This window comes from Mytilus edulis, chromosome 13, assembly GCF_963676685.1.
Source record: "Mytilus edulis chromosome 13, xbMytEdul2.2, whole genome shotgun sequence".
NCBI classification, from domain to species: Eukaryota; Metazoa; Mollusca; class Bivalvia; order Mytilida; family Mytilidae; genus Mytilus; species Mytilus edulis.
In genome coordinates this window covers 53,876,459-53,898,222 of record NC_092356.1, presented here as the reverse complement: position 1 = coordinate 53,898,222, position 21,764 = coordinate 53,876,459, and the positions used below count along the sequence as shown (strand labels likewise).

The 21,764-nt window shown below is 32.5% G+C and overlaps 1 protein-coding gene across 1 annotated transcript in view; it reads left to right on the top strand.

Moving 5' to 3' along the window:
* Positions 1 to 1,429: 1,429 nt before the first annotated feature.
* Positions 1,430 to 21,764, top strand: part of LOC139502363 (basic phospholipase A2 73-like) — a 28,208-nt gene continuing 7,873 nt past the window's right edge. The window contains exon 1 of the mRNA XM_071291822.1: positions 1,430 to 1,565. Coding sequence (XP_071147923.1) covers positions 1,432 to 1,565 — 134 coding nt within the window. The 5' untranslated portion in view covers positions 1,430 to 1,431. The remainder of the gene's footprint in view (positions 1,566 to 21,764) is intronic.

Sequence of the window (21,764 nt, the reverse complement as noted above, 5' to 3'; positions counted from 1 at the left end):
GTACCCCCCCCTCCTTTATCCTTTTCTGACTAACTTGTACGGGTCTATGGCATAAGTGCTATGGGCCATTTTAGAGGCAATACCAACCTCTACCTCTGGTATAATGGTCGGTGTGGAGAATCTTTTAGTTTGGCCAGCCGGCAATAGTTCAGTTCGAATTCGTTGTATCTTGGATTCCATATCCCCCCTTTCAACCCTCTACTGACAAACTCGTACGGGTCTAGGGTATAAGTGCTATGGGCCATTTTAAAGGCAATAAGTACCTCTTCCTCTGGTATCATTGCCCACGTGGAGAATCTCTTCGTTTGGCCAGCCGGCAATAGTTCATTTACGAATTTGTGATATACCAGGGTACCCCCCCCCCCCCCTTTATCCTTTTCTGACTAACTCGTACGGGTCTAGGGCATAAGTGATATGGGCCATTTTAGAGGCAATAATATGGACTGAATTAAAGATTTAAGACTCTTATTGATCTCCGTAATTTTGAAGAATTATGTCATTGAAATAGTAATTGACAGTTTCTATTTTTCTGTTTATTATATGTCTTCAATTAACTATGTTTCTTGTTTTTCTGATCTTTTTAATTAATATATACTGTTCATCAAAATATTGAAAATGATTGTTTTATTTTCTTACAGGATTGTTATACAAAATCAGTTATAATTTCAGTCATTGTACTTTGCTTGATATGCCCATCGCAATCACGTAAGCATGATTTTAAAATTAAAGTTTGAAATAATATATGAAATAGTTATAGAAATTTTTTAAAAAATTTACATAAAATTTTGAATGAAAATTGGGAATGTGTCAAAGAGACAACAACCCGACCATAGTTAATAGAGCAGACAACAGCCGAAGGCCACCAATAGGTCTCTAATGCAGCGATCAACTCCTGTAAAAACTTATCAATTATGGACCTTTGACAAAGTCAATACGTTATATATGGACTACTGATCAGATTATAGTGTACTAAGACAAAGTCCGAGTTTCAATATATTCTAACAGGTCCATATAACGAATTGACTAAGTGAAAGACTTTAATTTTTATATTGTAAATAATGTATTAGAGATGAACTTCAGTGTTCTTTCTTCGTATCTGTAAGGGAACTACGTAAACAGGAAAACAACGTCCTAGCTACGAAAAAAACCAATATACAAAAATTAAAAAAGGACAGACAACAACCAACAATTAGCACTGACCATATGCCTAATGCTTAGACAAGGCACGCACATAATCTGGTGGGGTCAATCATATTCGCTTGCGCTCAACCATCCTAACGTTTTTATGTTCTTTGTTTTTTTGTTAGGACACACCATAAACACAGCAAGTAATTATAATTTTTAGACCAAACATTTTAAATTAAAAAAAAAGGTGTAATTCATGTACATGTATGTTATCATTACAGAATGCTATTTTCTTTAGGTAACGTTATGAAACGAAATTTAGGGCAGTTCGCTTATGAAATTGTACATTATTGTGGTTTGGTTCAAGGTTATGAACTGATGGATTATGGGTGTTATTGTGGTAAAGGTGGCCATGGAGAACCTATGGACAACTTAGATAGGTAAATGGTATATAACCACTGTTTATATACACGTGTAGCGATTTTAGTTTGACTGTATAAATAATTATTATGCAAGATGTCTTTCTTTTAAATAATTTTGGGTTAAATTAAATTTCTATAGCGCAATGCCCAGTATTTTATTTATCTGAACGGTATCTATATTCATTTAAATTCACCGCCCGGTATCTTAAGAACCACCCGGTACCCAATCTTTGAAACTATCAGGGTACCGCCCGGTAGACAATCTTTAGAACCGTTGAGGTACCGCCCGGTGTCTTTAGAACCGTCGGGGTACCGCCTGTATTTATGTATATAAGGGAATGCGAGAGAGATCAGAGTGTGTGATAATATAGGAAGAGATAGAATTGTTAGTTAGAAGTGTTGAGAGTAATATTGTTTTAGTGAATTAGGATTATTGTTCAACTGTTTTATTATGTTAAACTGATATACATTTAACAGATTACATAGTGATTTGATTTGAAACTTTGTGTTGTGGTTTGTTTTCTTTGTGCCATTTGAGTATGGATTTTACGTAATTTACGCTACCAAAATAACACATCGACAAACACGAATCCATACAAAAACGACAACGCTACACACGATTAAAAGAAATCATCTGAATTAGTTTTAAAAACAGTTGTTATTGTTTCCTTTTTAAATCATATTGCATGTTTTTTTTTGGTTTTTTTTCTTAAATCACTAATTTTTCATAAGAATAACGGGCTTAAGGTTACATGTATACGTTAACTAGACACTAACACCAGGAACCCGCCAAGCAAGTTATCAGAGGTCAGCGTAAGATAGATCAAACCACAAGAACAAAACTAGCTATTTGAGTTATTATTATTTCAGGTTTATACATAACTGTGATTGTAATGTAATTACACTTCTAATGTATGACTAATGTTATTACGTCTCTTATCTTGACTAATGTTATTAAACCTCTATTGTATGACTAATATTATCACACCTCTTATATATGACTAATGTTATAACTCTTCTCATTTATGACTAATGTTATAACTCTTCTCATTTATGACTAATGTTATTACATCTCGTATGTATGACTAATGTTATAACATCTCTCATGTATGACTAATGTTATCATATCGCTCCTGTATAACTAGTTTCATCATATCATGAATGACTAACGTTATCACATCTCATATGTAAGACTAATGTTATCCCACCTCACATGTATGTCTAATGTTATCACACCTCTTATGTATGACTAATATTATAACCCTTCTGAAGTTGGACTTATGGTATCACCTGTGATATGTGACTACTGTTATCACATCTCTCATGTATAACTAATTTTATCACACTTCTCATGTATGACTAATGTTATAACTCTTCTCATTTATGACTAATGTTATAACTCTTCTCATTTATGACTAATGTTATAACTCTTCTCATTTATGACTAATGTTATTACATCTCGTATGTATGACTAATGTTATAACATCTCTCATGTATGACTAATGTTATCATATCTCTCATGTATGACTAGTGTTATCACACCTTACACGTATGAGTTATTTTATCACACCTCTTATGTATCACATCCCTCATGTATGACTAATTTTATCACACCTTTTATATATGACTAATTTTATCACATTCCTCATGTTTGACTAATGTTATCAGACCTCTTATATATGACTAATTTTATCACATCCTTCATATAGGACTATTGTTATAACACCTCTCATATATGACTAATGTTGCTACACACCTACTGTATGATCAATGTTATCACATCGCTCCTGTATAACTAGTTTTATCATATCATGAATGACTAACGTTATCACATCTCATATGTAAGACTAATGTTATCCCACCTCACATGTATGTCTAATGTTATCACACCTCTAATGTATGACTAATATTATAACCCTTCTGAAGTTGGACTTATGGTATCACCTGTGATATGTGACTACTGTTATCACATCTCTCATGTATAACTAATTTTATCACACTTCTCATGTATGACTAATGTTATAACTCTTCTCATTTATGACTAATGTTATAACTCTTCTCATTTATGACTAATGTTATAACTCTTCTCATTTATGACTAATGTTATTACATCTCGTATGTATGACTAATGTTATAACATCTCTCATGTATGACTAATGTTATCATATCTCTCATGTATGACTAGTGTTATCACACCTTACACGTATGAGTTATTTTATCACACCTCTTATGTATCACATCCCTCATGTATGACTAATTTTATCACACCTTTTATATATGACTAATTTTATCACATTCCTCATGTTTGACTAATGTTATCACACCTCTTATATATGACTAATTTTATCACATCCTTCATATAGGACTAATGTTATGACACTTCTCATCTATGACTGATATTACCACATCTCTCATGAATGGCTAATGTTATCATACCTCATATATATGACTATTGTTATAACACCTCTCATATATGACTAATGTTGCTACACACCTACTGTATGATCAATGTTATCACATCGCTCCTGTATAACTAGTTTTATCATATCATGAATGACTAACGTTATCACATCTCATATGTAAGACTAATGTTATCCCACCTCACTTGTATGTCTAATGTTATCACACCTCTTATATATGACTAATATTATAACCTTTCTGAAGTTGGACTTATGGTATCACCTGTGATATGTGACTACTGTTATCACATCTCTCATGTATAACTAATTGTATCACACTTCTCATGTATAACTAATGTTATCACACCTCTCATGTATGAGTAATGTTATCACATCTCTCATGTATGACTAATGTTATAACATCTCCCATTTATGACTTATGTTATCACATCTCTCATGTATGACTAATGTTATCACATCACTCATGTATGACTAATATTGTTACACCTCTCATGTATGACTAATGTTATAACACTTCTCCTTTATGACCTATTGTTATCACACCTCTCATATATGCCTTATTTTGGTACACACCTCGTACATGACTACTGTTATCACACTTCTCATGTGTAACATGTTATCACACCTCACATGTATGACTGATGTTAATACACCTATTATGTATGACTAATGTTATCACATCTCTCATTTATGACCAATGCATGTTGTTACACACCTCATGTATGACGAATGTTATCACACCTCTCATGTATGACTATTGTTTATACATCTTTCATGTATGACTAATGTTATCACACAAAGAGTCGTTTTGTTCTAAAGGAAGAGTTCCTCTTTATTTTAAAGTTGTTGTAAAGCCCATGATGACTGTTATGGTGAATTGGAATCAAAACATTATTATGCTGATTGGTACAAGTATAAGTTTAAGAAGAATACTGTAGAATGTGATGACGAGTTCATCATTTATAAAAACTAACCTCAACGACATTAACAAGTATACATATGTAATGATCAACATCCAACTCCATCCCGCTGAAACACGATTTACAAATTAACAATTATACTTGAATGTGTTCTACGGAGTGAACACCATAGTGAGAATCACAAAAACTGCTCAGCGGACAAAAAGTAAATACCATCATGACCATAGTGAGAATCACAAGAACTGCTCAGCGGACAAAAAGTAAATACCCTAGTGAGAATCGCAAACATTGCTCAGCGGACAAAAAGTAAAATTGTTATTTACATTTAATTTATTATTTGTATTCCTTTTTCATGTAGGCTATATTTGGGTTATTTGATATATGATATGCAAATAGTAGGCACATGTCTTTGTGTTATATTTTACTGTTAGTTTTGGTTTGACAAGAAATATTTATGTTGAAGAATGGACATTTTTTTCTTTGTAAAATACTCGGATTGTATCAAACATTTGCCTGAAATCTCAATGCATGTACATTAAAATAATGTTTTAATTTTTAATTTCTTGGCTACTGTAGCGATATGTAGACGTGTTTTTTACTTCAAAATAGGTTCCAGCTGTTTTCTCTTCTTTGAAACACATTTATTTTTAATATTCAAATGACCTTCACGTCATTTGGAAAACTTTAGTATAAACAATGCGATATGCCTGTTCCAGTTTGAACAAATATTGTGTACCTTTATTACGCTAGGAATAAATGCTGTATTTTTTTGTTCTTGTGGAAATAATAAATGAGAGTATGTTTTCCACATGGACTTTTGAAGGAACTTTTCAGAACATCAGGACAAATGTGTATTACTATTGTAAGTCTAACAGTGTCAATCCATTTTATATATTCAAAATCTCTAATATTTAGATTTGTCTTTGTTTTGTGTTGATCTTCATTCAGACGCAATGTTTTGTGCTTTTAGGTATAATATGTAGCACGTAAACATTATGATACATGCATATATTCTAAATCAGAAATTGTCGTATAAACGTAGTTTCTTGTGTTGTGAGTTTCAGAACGGTCCTACTTATGTTTTGTTGTTGTTTGTTTGCGTCTTGTATGCCCCGTCATGTAGGTCAATATTATGCTTAAATATTTTGTTCATTATGTATACATTTGATGATTTATGCTGTAATATATCTTGTCTGCATGTTGTGTGTTTTAATGTTGTGTTTGTTATTTTATATTCGGTAAACAACTCGTAAGAGCTTATGTTTGTATTGATATATAAATAAAACTTTCGTATTCGTATTCGTTTGCTTTCCAATTGTCATCTTCCAATTTTGCAACATACCCCGTCCTATCGTAGGGCGTTTATATACATATTTCTCTAATTTTCATGCTATTTTCACATTTCCTGACCGGTGTGAGAAAAATATTTCTAATCTCTAGTGAAAAATTTGTTTTCAGCAAATGATTGGTCGAAATTTTATTGTGACGTTAAATTTTCTTTGTTTCTTCTGAATTTTCCTATTGTGACGTCATGAAAAAAGGCGACCATGCCTGATGAAGTCCATCTTCGCTAGCCAAGGGTAACGATCCACTCCCGATCGTAACCCTTGGCTAGCGAAGATGGATGAAGTCACATAAAAAGTACACAACTTTCTTCAAATCTTTGAAAAAGAAGGATAAAAATCATTAGAGAAACAGATTCCACCACTATGACTCGTGTATGATGATATGTGCTCTTGACTAAAAAATGTTGAGAAAAACGGATCGAAATGAACGTTACATACATACAGTCCACCAAAAGTTATGCGCCACCTATTTTTATTGAAATAAAAAAAGAATTAGTTATTCCCCTTTAAGATTTAGCGAACATATACCATAAACAAACCACAAACATTAGTTTTGTCACTTATGCAGGTTCTATGAATTTAAATTTTGCGTTCATAGTAGTGGTAGTGCAAATTACACAAATATTAACAGGATTGAAGCTTCACTGTGATTGATAATCATTTTTACAACAATTGATTGCCAATATCTTTCAAAGTTTTCTACAAATTATCTTTGGAATGTTCGGCAACTTTACAGTCAATATTTGAGTCAATTGGATGTGTAATCACATCTCTTCCGATACTGTTCTATAACACGGCGTTTCTTACTGTGGCAATCATACCACATCTTTTTATATTGTACAATGAGACAACTCTCTACAAGAGACCAAAATGACAAAGAAATTAACAACTATTGGTCATCGTGCGGCCTTCAACAATGAGCAAAGCCCAAACCATATAGTTAGCTATTAAAGGCCCCGAAATGACAACGTTAAACTAACGGCCTAATTTATGTAAAAAAATGAACGTAAAACAAAATATGTCGCACATAAATAAACGACAACCACTTGAATAACAGGCTCCTGACGTGGAACAGGCACATACATACAGAATGTGGCGGGTTTAAAGCCTTCTAACTTTAGTTGAGGAAAATTTTTCAATTCATCAACCATTACAACTCTTAAATCAGCAAGATTTTGCTAAGGTGGATCTCTGCGATTGAGATTTCTAATAATGAGATACCAGAAATGTCCAATAGAATTCATGTCTGGAGATATAGAAGGCCAAAATATAGTGTCAATAGCTTCTTACTCTTTGTCCTCGGTTACAATCCGTGCCCTTTGCGATCCAGCGTTTTCGTCTATGTACAAGGGACTTGATGCAAATGAAAGAGAGACGAAAGATACCAGAGGAACGTTAAACTCGGAGATCGTTACGTAAATAAAACTGACAGCGCCATGGCTAAAAAATAAAAAGACAAACACAAATAATAGTACAAAAAACACAACATAGAAACCTAAAATTACGAAGGGGTTAATTCAACTTCACCATTTGGAACTCTTGGTTGAAAATCTTCCTTGTGAGCAGCAACCCTCTATCAAGGAAATCATGATGGGAAATACAAGCCCGGGAACATCGTATCAATTGGGAGATATATACTCCGTATGCAGGCACTGTTGGAATGTTGCTACATAGTTATGGAAAGTTCACAATTGGGAAGCTGAAATAATATCTTTTGTCGTATAGTTTTGTTTTCAACCTAATATAGTATCCTCATTTTCGATTTCTAGATATAAGTCAAGATAGGAGGCAGACTTAACTGTAAATGAGGGATTATCAAAATGAGGCACTTCAATATTTCTAAACACCAAATGCCTGTTTGCCTGTCCGTGCATGTTACCCTGCAAAATATGCGTGCCCAGCTTTCAACGGTATGAGAAGCAACCCTACACCGAATGCAGTCGTTGGGCAAATGTTGTTTTGGTCATTGGCAAACAGTTTTATTTTCCAGCCAAATTTTTATTCTGCCGTCTACTAGTCGTAACAGAAACCGGCTCTCATCTGACAATACTTTTTTGTAAGCTTCTCATGTTCCAGTCGGTCGACGGCCATTATCCTTTTTTTACAGTGTGGCTGGTAAGGGAGATATTTTCACAACACAAGGTGCTCTTAGGTTGCCTCTGTGACGTAAACGGACCAATTTTCGTACAAATACTCAACCACATGGAGATCAGTGGTGTATAAGCTGTGGCGTACGAGTAAATAGGATTGGCACTCACACCACATCTTCCTATATCTATTGGATTTAGAACGACGAATTATAACATTCAAAATTATAATTCACAGTCTGTTCTTATCTAAGGTTAATATCTTATCAATAAAAAAACTCGAAATAAAATGTTATCAACAAATTTTACTTTATGATGTTTGATAATCTCCCTTTGGTCAGTGATTTGCATTATTTGGTGTTTTAATTTTTTTATTTGTTTTTATTAGTTAAATTTGTATCATTAGTGAATTTATAAAAGTTGTGAAATGTACCTAAAAGTATAACTCTATGTGATTATCATATATATGAGGCAGATCGAGATGCATTCTTTGACAATAGTAAGATTTTTATTGGTATAATTTGCATTATTAGTTGATTCTGTTTAAAGTCATATGAAACGAGTGAGTGGTGAAAAATAATGTTTATCCAATTCTTGAACCAATGCATATATATATATCATAAACTAAATCGTCTGTGCACGAATTTCTAATTTTTTACGCATATATATAATTGTTTAATCGTCAATTTTTTCCTCTCTGTCTGTTATGATTTAACAAATATGGCTACTCTTAAAGAAACTTTTCTGTACTTTTGTAGATTTCAAGAAAGCATTTGATACTGTTTGGAGGGTGGGACTTTGGTGGAAAAAACTTATAAATTGTAATATCACGGGAAAGATAGTATGAAATTCAAAACAGTGTAGCTGTGGCCATTGATTGACACATTAAAATCATTCATTGACTGGGACAATTTAGGTGAACGTTTGTATGTAACGACCAATGCTCACTATGTACTTTTTAAAGACACTTAAACTATGGGGTCACCAAAGGTTCTCAACACCTAAATAAAGTAATTCGAAAAATTAATCAGAAATAACACGATATTTTGATTTATATCAATTATATAACTCAAAACACAAAGGTTATTCCTGATTAATTTTTCGAATAATTTTATAATTAAAGGCGTTAAGAAACCTTTGTTGACCCCACAGTTTAAATGTCTATCGTAGGTACGTCATGAACAGTGGTTGTTACAGACAATCGTTCACGTAAATTGTCCCAGTCAATGGATGATTTTGATGGGTCAATCAATGGCCACAGCTACACTGTTTTGAATTTCATACTATTTAAAGTTATTTATAATATGTATGGCAATATCAAGTCTTGTATCAAAAAGGGGGGTGAGTTATCAGGGTTTTTTCCTTGTGAAGTTGGTGTTCGTCAAGGGGAAAATTTATCTCCTTTCTTATTTTCTGTATTTCTCTCGGACCTTGAGACTTTTTTCAGTGAAAATGGTATATCTGGACTCCAAACCGTATCACAAAAAACTCTTGAACACCTAAATACGTTTTTGTTGTTATTTATACTATTGTATGCTGATGATACAATAATTTTAGCTGAATCAGCAGCAGCATTGCAAAAGTGTTTAGATGTATTTGAACAATATTGTAATATATGGAAACTATCAGTAAATGTTGAAAAAACTAAAGTGGTGGTATTCTCCAAAAGAAAGTACGCTATGATTGATAATTTTAAACTATATGGTTCAATTATTGAAAGAGTGGAGTCGTACCCGTATCTTGGTTTGCTTTTAAACCAAAACGGGAAATTTGTAATAACAAAAAAGAAGTTAGCAGAACAAGGACAGAAAGCACTTTATGCTCTATATAGAAAGATTAGGAATATATCTATTCCAGTAGATCTACAGTTAAGCTATTTGATTCTTTAATTGATCCTATACTTTTATACGGGAGCGAAATTTGGGGATATGAAAAATTAGACATATTGGAAACGGTGCACTTGCAATTCCTAAAGAAGGTGCTCTCTGTCCGAAGATCAACGCCAAACTTCATGGTGTACGGCGAAACAGGTAGATATCCGCTAGACATACATGTAAAATTACGTATACTTAATTTTTGGGTAAAATTACTTTCGAATGATTCTAAACTGTCTAGTATTATGTATAAGTTATTGTATGAAATGAATTGTTCAGGAAATATTCAATCAAAATGGTTATTAAATGCGAAATCTATACTGAATGATGTTGGCTTATCGTTTGTATGGGATAGCCAAGAAGTTCTTAGTAAAAATAGTATAAAATATTATGTTAAACAAATCTTACAAGACCAATTTGTACAAAAATGGTACAGTACGGCTGAAAGTGCCTCAAGAGGGGAACTTTATTTATCATTTAAAAGGGATTTCTGTCTTGAAGGCTACTTGATGAAACTAAATAAACAACGCAGAATACACTTGAGTAAACTGCGATGTTCAAATTTAAAATTCCCTATAGAAGCCGGAAGATGGTTAAATATACCTCGTGAGGACAGAATATGCACATTATGTGACACGGGTGTAATAGGAAATGAATTTTATTATCTGCTAGTATGTTGTAACCCTAATATTGAAAGAATTAGAAAAATACATATACCAAGATACTATTTTTTTAACCCAACTGAGGACAAGCTATTTGGTTTGCTATACTATTAATATAAAAGTGCTCAATAATGTTGCATTATTTTGCAAAAAATCATGAAGTATTTTTGATAAAAGAAACTGTTTAGTACTTACCTAATTCAAGTTGTGTGTTATAATCCAATTAATCATATGATATATATATATATGTCATGATATGTGTATTTGTTTGGATCGTTTAAATCACGTGTTAAACAACCGTATGTTACGGTGTGTTTGATGACTTATATTAAATTGACCTGTATATATGTTTATTTCAGTTTTGTTCTGTTATTATACCACTTCTGTCAAGCTGTATATCTTATGTATATCTGCCTCTTGTAACAGTGTAAACTGTCAGAGTGTACAATAAAATCTTAAATCTTAATCATTAAATGTCGTGTTTTGAAGGGTTTGAAGCCGAAGTTTACCGATTGTGACCTTATAGTAAATACTAGAACACACCCGTGATATCACGTGTCCGTGACTGAATTAAAGTATACAACTATGCGCAAGCCTTATTTTAGTATTAGTATTGTCATCTGATAAAGTCATGTCGATTATAAGATGCACAGTTTTTCTCTGCTTTCAAGTCTTTCTGTTTGAACCCGTTGAACTGGAACTTATCAGTTATTGGTAATATTAATTATTTTGAAAACAAAAGGTCCTGGAATGGAGTATTTTTTAATCAACAGCATTGTCCTATATAAGTTATAAATATAGTTGAATTCTTTGATTTCTGTTTTACGTCATGCCCACTAACAAATTGAAAACTGTACATATACGCCTTATTTTTAGTCCAGATTTTTAGTATTCGTACTGTTATCTTAGAAAGTCTTATTGATTAAAATACTACAATAGGTAACAATTTGACAATTTAGTAGTGTCAACCCTGTGGTTATGACCCATGTATATAGCATATTAGTCCTGAATACAACGTTTGGTGGTGCGCCTGTCAGATGCGGAACGTACAGATAAGGTAATAGGTAACAGGTGAATATATTACTATTGGTATCGGTAGCGGACTCGACCCGGAACTTCTTAATTATTGGCAATATTAATTACGTGGAAAACAAAAGGGCCTGGAGTGGTGTAATTTTTAATCTACACCTTTGTACTATATTAGTTATATATAAAGTTGAATTCTGTGATTCGTCGTTTTTACGTGATGACGGCTGACAAATTGGACCTCGTAATTTTAGTATAAAACTAGAACACACCCGTGATATCACGGGTCCGTGACTGAATTAAAGTATATAACTATGCGCAAGCCTTATTTTAGTATTAGTATTGTCATCTGATAAAGTCATGTCGATTATAAGATACACAGTTTTTCTCTGCTTTCAAGTCTTTCTGTTTGAACCCGTTGAACTGGAACTTATCAGTTATTGGTAATATTAATTATTTGGAAAACAAAAGGTCCTGGAATGGAGTATTTTTTAATCAACAGCATTGTCCTATATAAGTTATAAATAAAGTTGAATTATTTGCTTTGCTGTTTTACGTCATGCCCACCAACAAATTGAAAACTGTACCTATACGCCTTATTTTTAGTCCAGATTTTTAGTATTCGTATTGTTATCTTAGAAAGTCTTACTGATTAAAATACTACAATAGGTAACAATTTTACAATTTAGTAGTGTCAACCCTGTGGTTATGACCCGTGTATATAGCATATTAGTCCTGAATACAACGTTTGGTGGTGCGCCTGTCTGATGCGGAACGTACAAATAAGGTAATAGGTAACAGGTGAATATACTATTGGTATCGGTAGCGGACTCGACCCGGAACTTCTTAATTATTGGCAATATTAATTACGTGGAAAACAAAAGGGCCTGGAGTGGTGTAATTTTTAAGCTACACCTTTGTACTATATTAGTTATATATAAAGTTGAATTCTGTGATTCGTCGTTTTTACGTGATGACGGCTAACAAATTGGACCTCGTAATTTTAGTATTATAGATAATTATAGAAATAACACAAAGCATGTTTATTTTAATGACAGATCCATGCGTATTACGACCACCGGATTTTTACGAGGAGGATTACGCTCAGGTCACTATATGCATACGGAAAATATGTCGGCGAATTGCTTCCTGGAAGGAAGCAATTAAAAATAAGTAAACTTCTTCTAATGTGAACAAATTAAAGAATTTTCCTCAGAAAAAAGTATATGTACATAAGTTGTATAATGAAAACTATCCATTTAGTTATAAGAAAACATATGCATAATTTTTTTTTAATTTGAGGTTTCTTATGACTTTAAAATCTCTGATTATATGAATTTCGAAACAAAAATAACAAATCAGTGGTTTTTTTTCTCATTTCAAAACAGGATTGAGTTTTTGTTTTTCAAGCGAATCAGAAGATGGTTACATTTTTTGGGAAGTTTTTTAAGCATAATTTTTTTTGCATTGTTGTTCTGTTTTAAACGAGTTCTCTTTCATTGTATATTTTGAAGTAAAACACACAGTATACAAATGTACAAATCTTTTGTCTTTTTTTTATTTTTCGGGCAATCTTAATATCTTTCTTTCGACAAAGGTAAACGATGATTCCACCAAATTGTAAATGCCATGGCAAGGGTAACATTTCCGAAAATAAACAATAAATTGACAACAAAAGAACCTTGTCTTTTTATTTATAAGTGAAAATATAGTATTGTTATTTATCCGAATGACAAATTAAGAAATAAAACGGGAAATTAAATGTCTGTTATTACGTAAACATTTATTTCCCTGAAACCGTTTATTTATATCGATGAATTCCACTGTTAAACATTAATAAATAGAAATGTGGTGTATTGTCTTCTACAAGAAAAAAAACCCAACGACACTACAGTGTATGCATCCTCTATACGGAAGCCGTAAGGGGATACACAAAACATTAGAAAATATTTTTTTTTAATTCGAGATCCTTACGGCTTCCGTAATCCTCTGTCTCAAGGTTAGAATATTTTTTCTCTCTTTCATTTTTTATCTAAAGGTTGTTGTTTCCTTAACATATCAATCACTACTTTGAATGATGAATACAATAAAAATGAAGTCTGTAACTATAATTCGCCGTTTTAGAATATAATGAATTCTGGGAAATAATTTCACAATCGTACACTAAAATAATGTGATGGGCTTACAATGTTTCTAAAGAAAGAGAATCTAACCAATGACGTGACATAGCCAATTTCATTCTTTTCATAACTTTTTTTTATATATCATCATGGTATTTCTGATGAGTTTTTGTCTGTATCTATTTGTTTTTTTTAATTATTATAATATTTAAAGTAAGCCAATTTGAAATATTATGTATTTTATACTGATTTTGAGATAAAGTCAAATGTCGTATATTCCGACCTAGTAAAGGGTCGTAGTCAAGACTGATAATTACATTGTCTCTCTTTCTTTCTTTTTTTTTTTTTTTGCAATGCAACACTTTGTCTATTCTGATATGGTGTTTATTTTTTAAATGTAATGATCTAATCTTACTCGTTTTCAAATCACAACTTATGAATTCACATGCATATTGAATATATTTAACTATGATGAATAAATATTTATAATTATGACGAGTTTAAAATTCAATAACTTATTGTTGGCAGTTCCAGTTTAACAAATTAGAACAAAGGATTTAAATGGTCATTGCAAAACTTTATTTCTGTATAATGATTTCAGGGTTTTCCAAATATTTTAAGAATGCATGCAACTAGCAGTACTGAGCAAACCAGTAATCCGAATTCTGTAATAAGCAACTTGCAGTACATCAAAATGGTAAGATAAACATTATCTACCATATTTAGTAAATGAAACGCACTTATCTTTGTGTATTGTTTTGTTTTTCTTTTAATTATCGTTTTGTTAATTTACATAACTATCTACATTTGTATCATAATGCTTTAAATGTTCTGGTAGGTAGATACTCTTCTTTTTTTAATTCTTTATTTTTGTTTTTATATATATGTTACAGGCATTTTCTAAATTTAGGCATTTTGTAAAATGACTGAAATTTTTAGGCATTTTCTAAAATGCCTGGATGATTTAGGCATTTTACAAATTGACTATTTTTTTCAGGCATTTTATAAAATGCCTGAAAAAATTGTAAGGCATTTTACAAAATGCATAAAAGACTAAAACTGAATGGAATGCAAATTTTAACGACTAGAAATATCAAAAAAATAATTTTATTCTATCATTAAATATTGCATGAAATAAAAATCAATCATTTACATAAACACTGAAGATGACAATTATTTGTTGCTACATGTAATGTTTGGATGACAGCGACTGTTACACATTTGTCCTGACTTTTTGCAAAGGCAACGATTAGTGTTACATGTGTTACTTCTAGTCTTACCACTAGCACTACAGCCACATTTTGTGTAACCCTGACCATCACACAAAGAAATTTTACTGACAGCTTTTCTAAAGGATATTTCATTATCATAATTTACACAATGAATAGCAATAAAATTACTGTCAGATAGTTCAAACTGATTCCTGGTGTAAAGCCCACGTAGTATTCCATCTTTAACTCCAAGTTTATAACCATGCTCTTCCTTTCCAGTAACAACAGCCATAAGGTTACGCGGGTCTCCTTTCCCTCGATCCACATGTAGTACTGCAACTGACATCGAAAAAGACGCTTAGTTAACGAGTTTAATGGTCCGGAATAACACACGGCTGCAAATTGTTTTAAATGATAGAATAATATCTATATTTTAATTTCCGTCAGGTCGTAAAAAGTTTCTATGGTCAAATTTTTGTATTTTATCCCTTTAATGGGGGTACCCCTCAATTTACGGTTTTGGGTAGTTACCTTAAAATCCAAAAATATATTTTTTGGTTAAATTTCTCGCTATTTTCGTAAATATTTTCTATGCACATATCATCAAGGATCATCGGAATGATAAAGACATAATTATAGTACCATCTCCAAGTAAAACTTTCAAACTTAAAGTTGGCTGTTTTTTTAGATAGAAATTTAACGCGTTTTTCTTTGAAAACGAGAAAACGTAGGATTCAAAAACAGTATTTGACATTTGAGAGGACAATACATATTATTGCGATACTGCATGCAAATTTTGTTGGGCAAATTCTAAACAATTTTGTCAAAAACTCAAAAATAAAAACATCATTTGTACCTTTTTTTAATTACGGAATTTTCCTATCCGTCAATCAGCTCCACCATTTATTTTTTCCTTCACAATCAATTTGATAGTTTCGATGTGACTATGTAGATTTTGTAGGAGAAGTTAATTTATTTTTGAGTGATTTGAATATATATAGTAGTTCTTTCGTGTATTTTCTGTAAATTAGTTATATTTTTGTTAATAAAAATTTTGACTTTATATAAAAGTTAACCAAATCCTTCGGATAAGACGTTTTTCCGGATATGACTATAGTTGACATTGTGTGAAAAAAACATTGTATGTCAATGTTTAACCTCAGAGCAATTAATATGCATGCAAGTGATCGGGGGGAAAAGTACTATTGAACATGTTGAAGTTTCGCAGAGATTTGGTGTGTGACAAGGTGATGCTAAAACCAACTTCTCATGATATTCTGCTTTCCGTGGGCGAATCATCAGTGATGTTATGAGACTTTCACCAGAAGGCAAAATTGTTGCGTCTTTAAATTAGATTGATTGATTGATTGTTGGTTGCTTAACGTCCAGTGGCAAATATTTCATGCATGTTCAAGACGAGAACAAGTTAACAATAAAAACAATAGGTAGGTTTTGTCATAATAGGGGCCATTCTGGATGATGATCGGGAAAATTTAGACTGATACTGGAAAATGATGGTTTATTGGATTGGAACAGAAATTTTCCATTGCATCATGCCACCTACGGACCCCTCAAAGAGTTGATGCAAGGGTTTTTAACGTGCAAAGAACGTGACACTCCCTTTACACGAGGCATCGGATTTAACGACCCCATTTTGACCGGACGTGACTGCGAACTTGATACATCCCGCACAGCCAAACGGACGCCCCACTTCGTTTTACTGCCGGTCGGGAGAAGACCAAGTGACCATATTTCGTTTCCCCAGTCACCCTTGGGGAACTTTAAATTAGAAACATCAGAAATCCATATATGTGATCAAACTGATCGACATGTATCCTCACAACCTGACACTTTTATACGATCTCGTACTCAGTTTCTTCCTTGTAGTTTGGATATGAAAACAGGGTTTTTGTGTAAAAGAAAAACCTTAAAAAAAAACAGAAAACTACACAAAACTGAGTCCTCTTAACGTGTTGACAGTCTTTTAAGTTGTGCTTATTAATGTGAGTAATCATTTATCCATGCATAACCAAGTACTTATTGAAGTCAACACCTGTGCAATTAAGTAAAACAGTTACTGAAAAATTAAAATTTGAACTTGCTGTCAGTTCATTAATAACGATTGTTAGTGATGTGATTTGTTCTTCCATAAGAAAAAGCCTTTCTCATGTAGCACATTTTCTATATATACCGATCAATTTTACCCAAGATTGTCTCTGATGCTTACCAAACTGCCAAACATCAGAACTAACTAGATATTGTGACACCTTACAATTCAGACACAGTGGTGCCAAGGGATATGAAATATAGAGTTTAGCTCTGAACTCAATTTAGGGGTTGCCATCAGGAAAATTGAAGTCTATGTTAAGACTTTCAGAATTACACCAAGGTGTGTCTGAAAATATCAAGGATACATTAAAAGAAGAACAATTACTTCACTCTGCCACCAGTGCTCTTATGAGCTATGTCCTCGTTTTGGTATTTCTATGGAAATGATGCCCGCATAGCTTGTTAATAGATAAAAGAAGATGGGGTATGAGTGCCAATGATACAACACACCATCCAAGTCACAATTTATAAAAGTAAACCATTATAGGTCACGGTCCGGTCTTCAACACGGAGCCTAAGCTCAAAAGTTCATTTGTTAGTTAATTGATGAAAAATAACACAAAGGCGTTTCTGAACCGTATATTGTCCCTAAAGATAACAAAAATTCTTAAATGTATGGCTATTACTAAATCAATCGTTTCTGTAGCAACATTCTCCCCATTACATTTGGGATTGGCAGTGCAGATACATCATGCATATGGTAATATGGGTCACGAACATTGATCGAAACTTTGTACTCACATTTCTTTTGTGTTTCCTATGCAAAGTTAAGACTATATGGTCCGAGACCACAATTGTCGTCCCTTGATTTTCGTTGTTCGTTGTTCACGGATTTAGTCCCTAGTGTTGACAGTGGGTTACTTGCCATTAATTTTTATACCCCTTTCAAATTTATTTCTCCATGTTCAATGCCTCAAATTGCAAGTAGGGGGTGAAATTACACTGTAAAACAATTTGGGTCCAGAATTTTAAAGGAAAGTAGTGATTAGGTCCAACTGAAAAAGGTTGAAAATTAGCACTTCGGAAGCTGTCAAAAGATTTCAAGACGCCCTTAACATAAAATTGTCCATATTTTGAGTTAGAGCCGATGAAGTTTTCTATAATTTTGATATAATTTGTCCCAAAAGTTGTACAACACACTGTAAAAGTTTCTTTGAGAAAGCGCAGGTGGGATTTTTTAAATTTTCATTTATGTTCTAAAAGAAATGCAAAAAAGACTTTAACTTTTTTACCAGGATCATACCACTAAAAAAATGTTCATGCACCAAACTGACTTTGTTTTACACTCAATTTTTTTTAAACCTCGCATTCGCCTCGGGTGACTATAGTATATTTTGTGTTATAACTGCTATGTCCAGACTTTGCAAATACACAATATGTATTTATCTATAACTAGATACTAATTTTCACAAAATACACAACCTTTAAGATGCAAAATTAAAAACACTGTTTCAGCGCTTGAATTTTGTTTTTTTCAAAGATAGAAAAAAATATTGAAATAATTTGATAAACTGGTGTTTTATACTTTAGAAAATAATTCTGTAATATACTATAGTGAAATACTATACACAATATGAAAGTTTATGGATGTGAAAAGGTCAAGGCCACTTCTTCTTTCGCTATGTCTTAAATGGAAAAAAATCAGAAGGTTCAAATCAACGCCATTTTGTAATGGCAGCTCTTCATATAAGTAGTCAAATGTGTCGTTTTAACATCGTTTATAGCATATGCTTATGATTGAATCGTTTTTGTAGCATTCTATTGAATAAATATCAAAATATTTCTCTTTTTTGTCCTTGTGGTTGAAATATTGATATTTTTAGGTCTGACCTTTGACCTCAATTTAACAAAATTGTGACCACTCTGGATTTTTACGACCCAACTTTTCTTATTGTACACGTTTTCCTCTTTCCATCGATATATAATTTAGGTGTGTGTTCTTCCGGACCATTAAAGTTTTAAAAAATGAACTCTGGTTGCAGTACTAATGGGGAATTGTAATTAATACATTTGCTTCAACATCCACCTGTGTTAAAACTCTTTCCGATAGATTTCTCATCCTGACTGCTTGTTTTGTCATTGAGTCTGATGCATGCCTTCTCTAATTTCTGATGACCTCTTCGTTTGAACTTAGGTGACAAGTAATAGTATCAAATATGTTTCCGTTTGAACACAGCTCATATATGTACTGCGCACTGGATATTCGAAAAACATAGATTTTCACACACGGCACACATATGAACATCTAATTCTATTTCCTGAGTTTCAGATAGATTTAATGCTGCATTTAGCTGGCTTTCCTCGTCAAGTTCGTTTAGCTTATCAGAGCTTAACTCATTTGGCCTGTCATTGCTTATCTCATCTGGCTTATCAGAGCTTTGAAAATGCTGAATCAGATCTTCCTCAGTCTGTAAAGAACCAAGACTCTCTAGATCTTGAGGTAGTGATGATGACGATAGTCCTATCTAAGCATCACAGCCAAACATTGCCTTGTATGGTGATCTGTTAATACCTGAATGATGACTGTTGGTTTTTTTTTCAAACTGAACAAAGGAGTAGGGGCCTGGTTTTGGCCCAAGAAAATAAAATGTTTGATAACTTTTTCAAATTGGCACATAATCTTTAGAAATGCATAGGGTCAACAAATATAAATGAAAAACATTAAGATTCTTATGTGATGACGTCACAATTACGTCATAATATGTAATGTTTTCACAAAACGATGAAAATTCAGAATTTATGCAGTTTTCTATCTTTATTTCTGCTGTGGAAACATCGTGCGCAGCCAAGAAACAACAAAATAATTTAAATGAAGCTTTATTATTACTATTGACAAAATCTCACCAAATATAAAGTTGTTTCTTGGGTGCGCACATACTTTTCAAATCGAAAATAAACTTAAAAATTTGATGAAAAACAAGAAAAATCACAAAATTTTACAAAATATGCAAATTAAGGCATTATTTGTTGCCATGGTAACTTGTTCAATGTCCAAAATTATTTTGTTTTTCTGAATACCTTCTACCTGAGATACTTTTCAGTAATTTAAAGATATATATGATAACTTTTAAATTTGCTGTAATTTTTGGGCCAAATAAGGGCCTTATTGCCCCTACTCCTTTCAACCCTATATTCCATTTTTACTGTTGTTCTCTCTCATCCAGATAACCAACATGTCTTTGATATCTGCATTTCCTCTTTCAACACTTCCTTGTGATTGAGGATTTCGAGGTATTCCATGAACTATTGTACAATCTGTCCACATGTCTTTCAGTTCTTTGATAATATTGGCCGTAAATTGACGTCCGTTATCCGACTGCAGGATATGTGGGGCACCAAAAAGTAAAAATATATCCAGTAGCTGATAGGCGACTTCTGAGGCGTGCTTTGATGTAAGTGCTCGCAATATAGCAAACTTGGTCAGATGATCTTGATAATGTATGATAAATCTGAAATCACCATCTCTCATAAACTGCATGTCTACTAGATCAACCTGAGCTCTACTGTTGAAGTCCTTACTTATCAACGGCTTAACAACTAGACCTTTACTGGCAATTTTCCTTATGTGATCATGTACTTTTTTTTACTTGACCATTTGTTAAAATGAGTGCATCATATTTTTATTTTCAATATTTTGCAAGATGAGCAATTCATAGGAGCCTATAGATTTTCTTATTGACGCTTGTTATGAAAACTTTAAAAATAAGTTACAGCTCAACAGAAGAAATGCACCTATCTTTGCATATGATAATAATCCGACGAATGTCCTTTTAAATCCAATCTTAATTTTGTTCAAAATAGTTTCATATTTTTTCTCTGTTCCATTTAATACTTTTCTGATTAGAATCAGAATTTTCAATGAATTGGTTTGTAAATCTTTGTTCTGGTGTAAGAACAACATACCCTTCTGCCATAATGAAAAGAAGATCATTAATTGAAATTCAGAGTGAGTACTTACTCAAAGTTGTTGCTCTATGGAGTTTCTAATTATAGACAGTAAAAACTAGTAAAACATAAAAAACTTAACCAGCAGGCTAGATTTATAAAGAATAATCAATACTTTTTTGTAGCGTTACAATATGTTTTCTATCATCTAATTCATGTATTGCATATTTACACAATTTGCCTGAAACAGACCAGGCATTTTGTGTAATTTTCATTAAAAGTTTCAGGCATTTTACAAAATGATTAGGGTTTCTTAGGCATAGTAAATTTAGAAAAATGCCTATAACATATATACCATTTACTACATTATTTTTATAACTTCCATATTCATGAACCGCTGCTCTGATAAGCACGTGATCCGATGGATAAAAATCTGTTGAAGAGTCGTCATTGGTTCAGACGTACTTATATTATATGCGCATATATGCATATACGTCTAAACAACTAGATAATACAGATGCATCGGTAATACACAGCTGAAAACACATTTTATATTC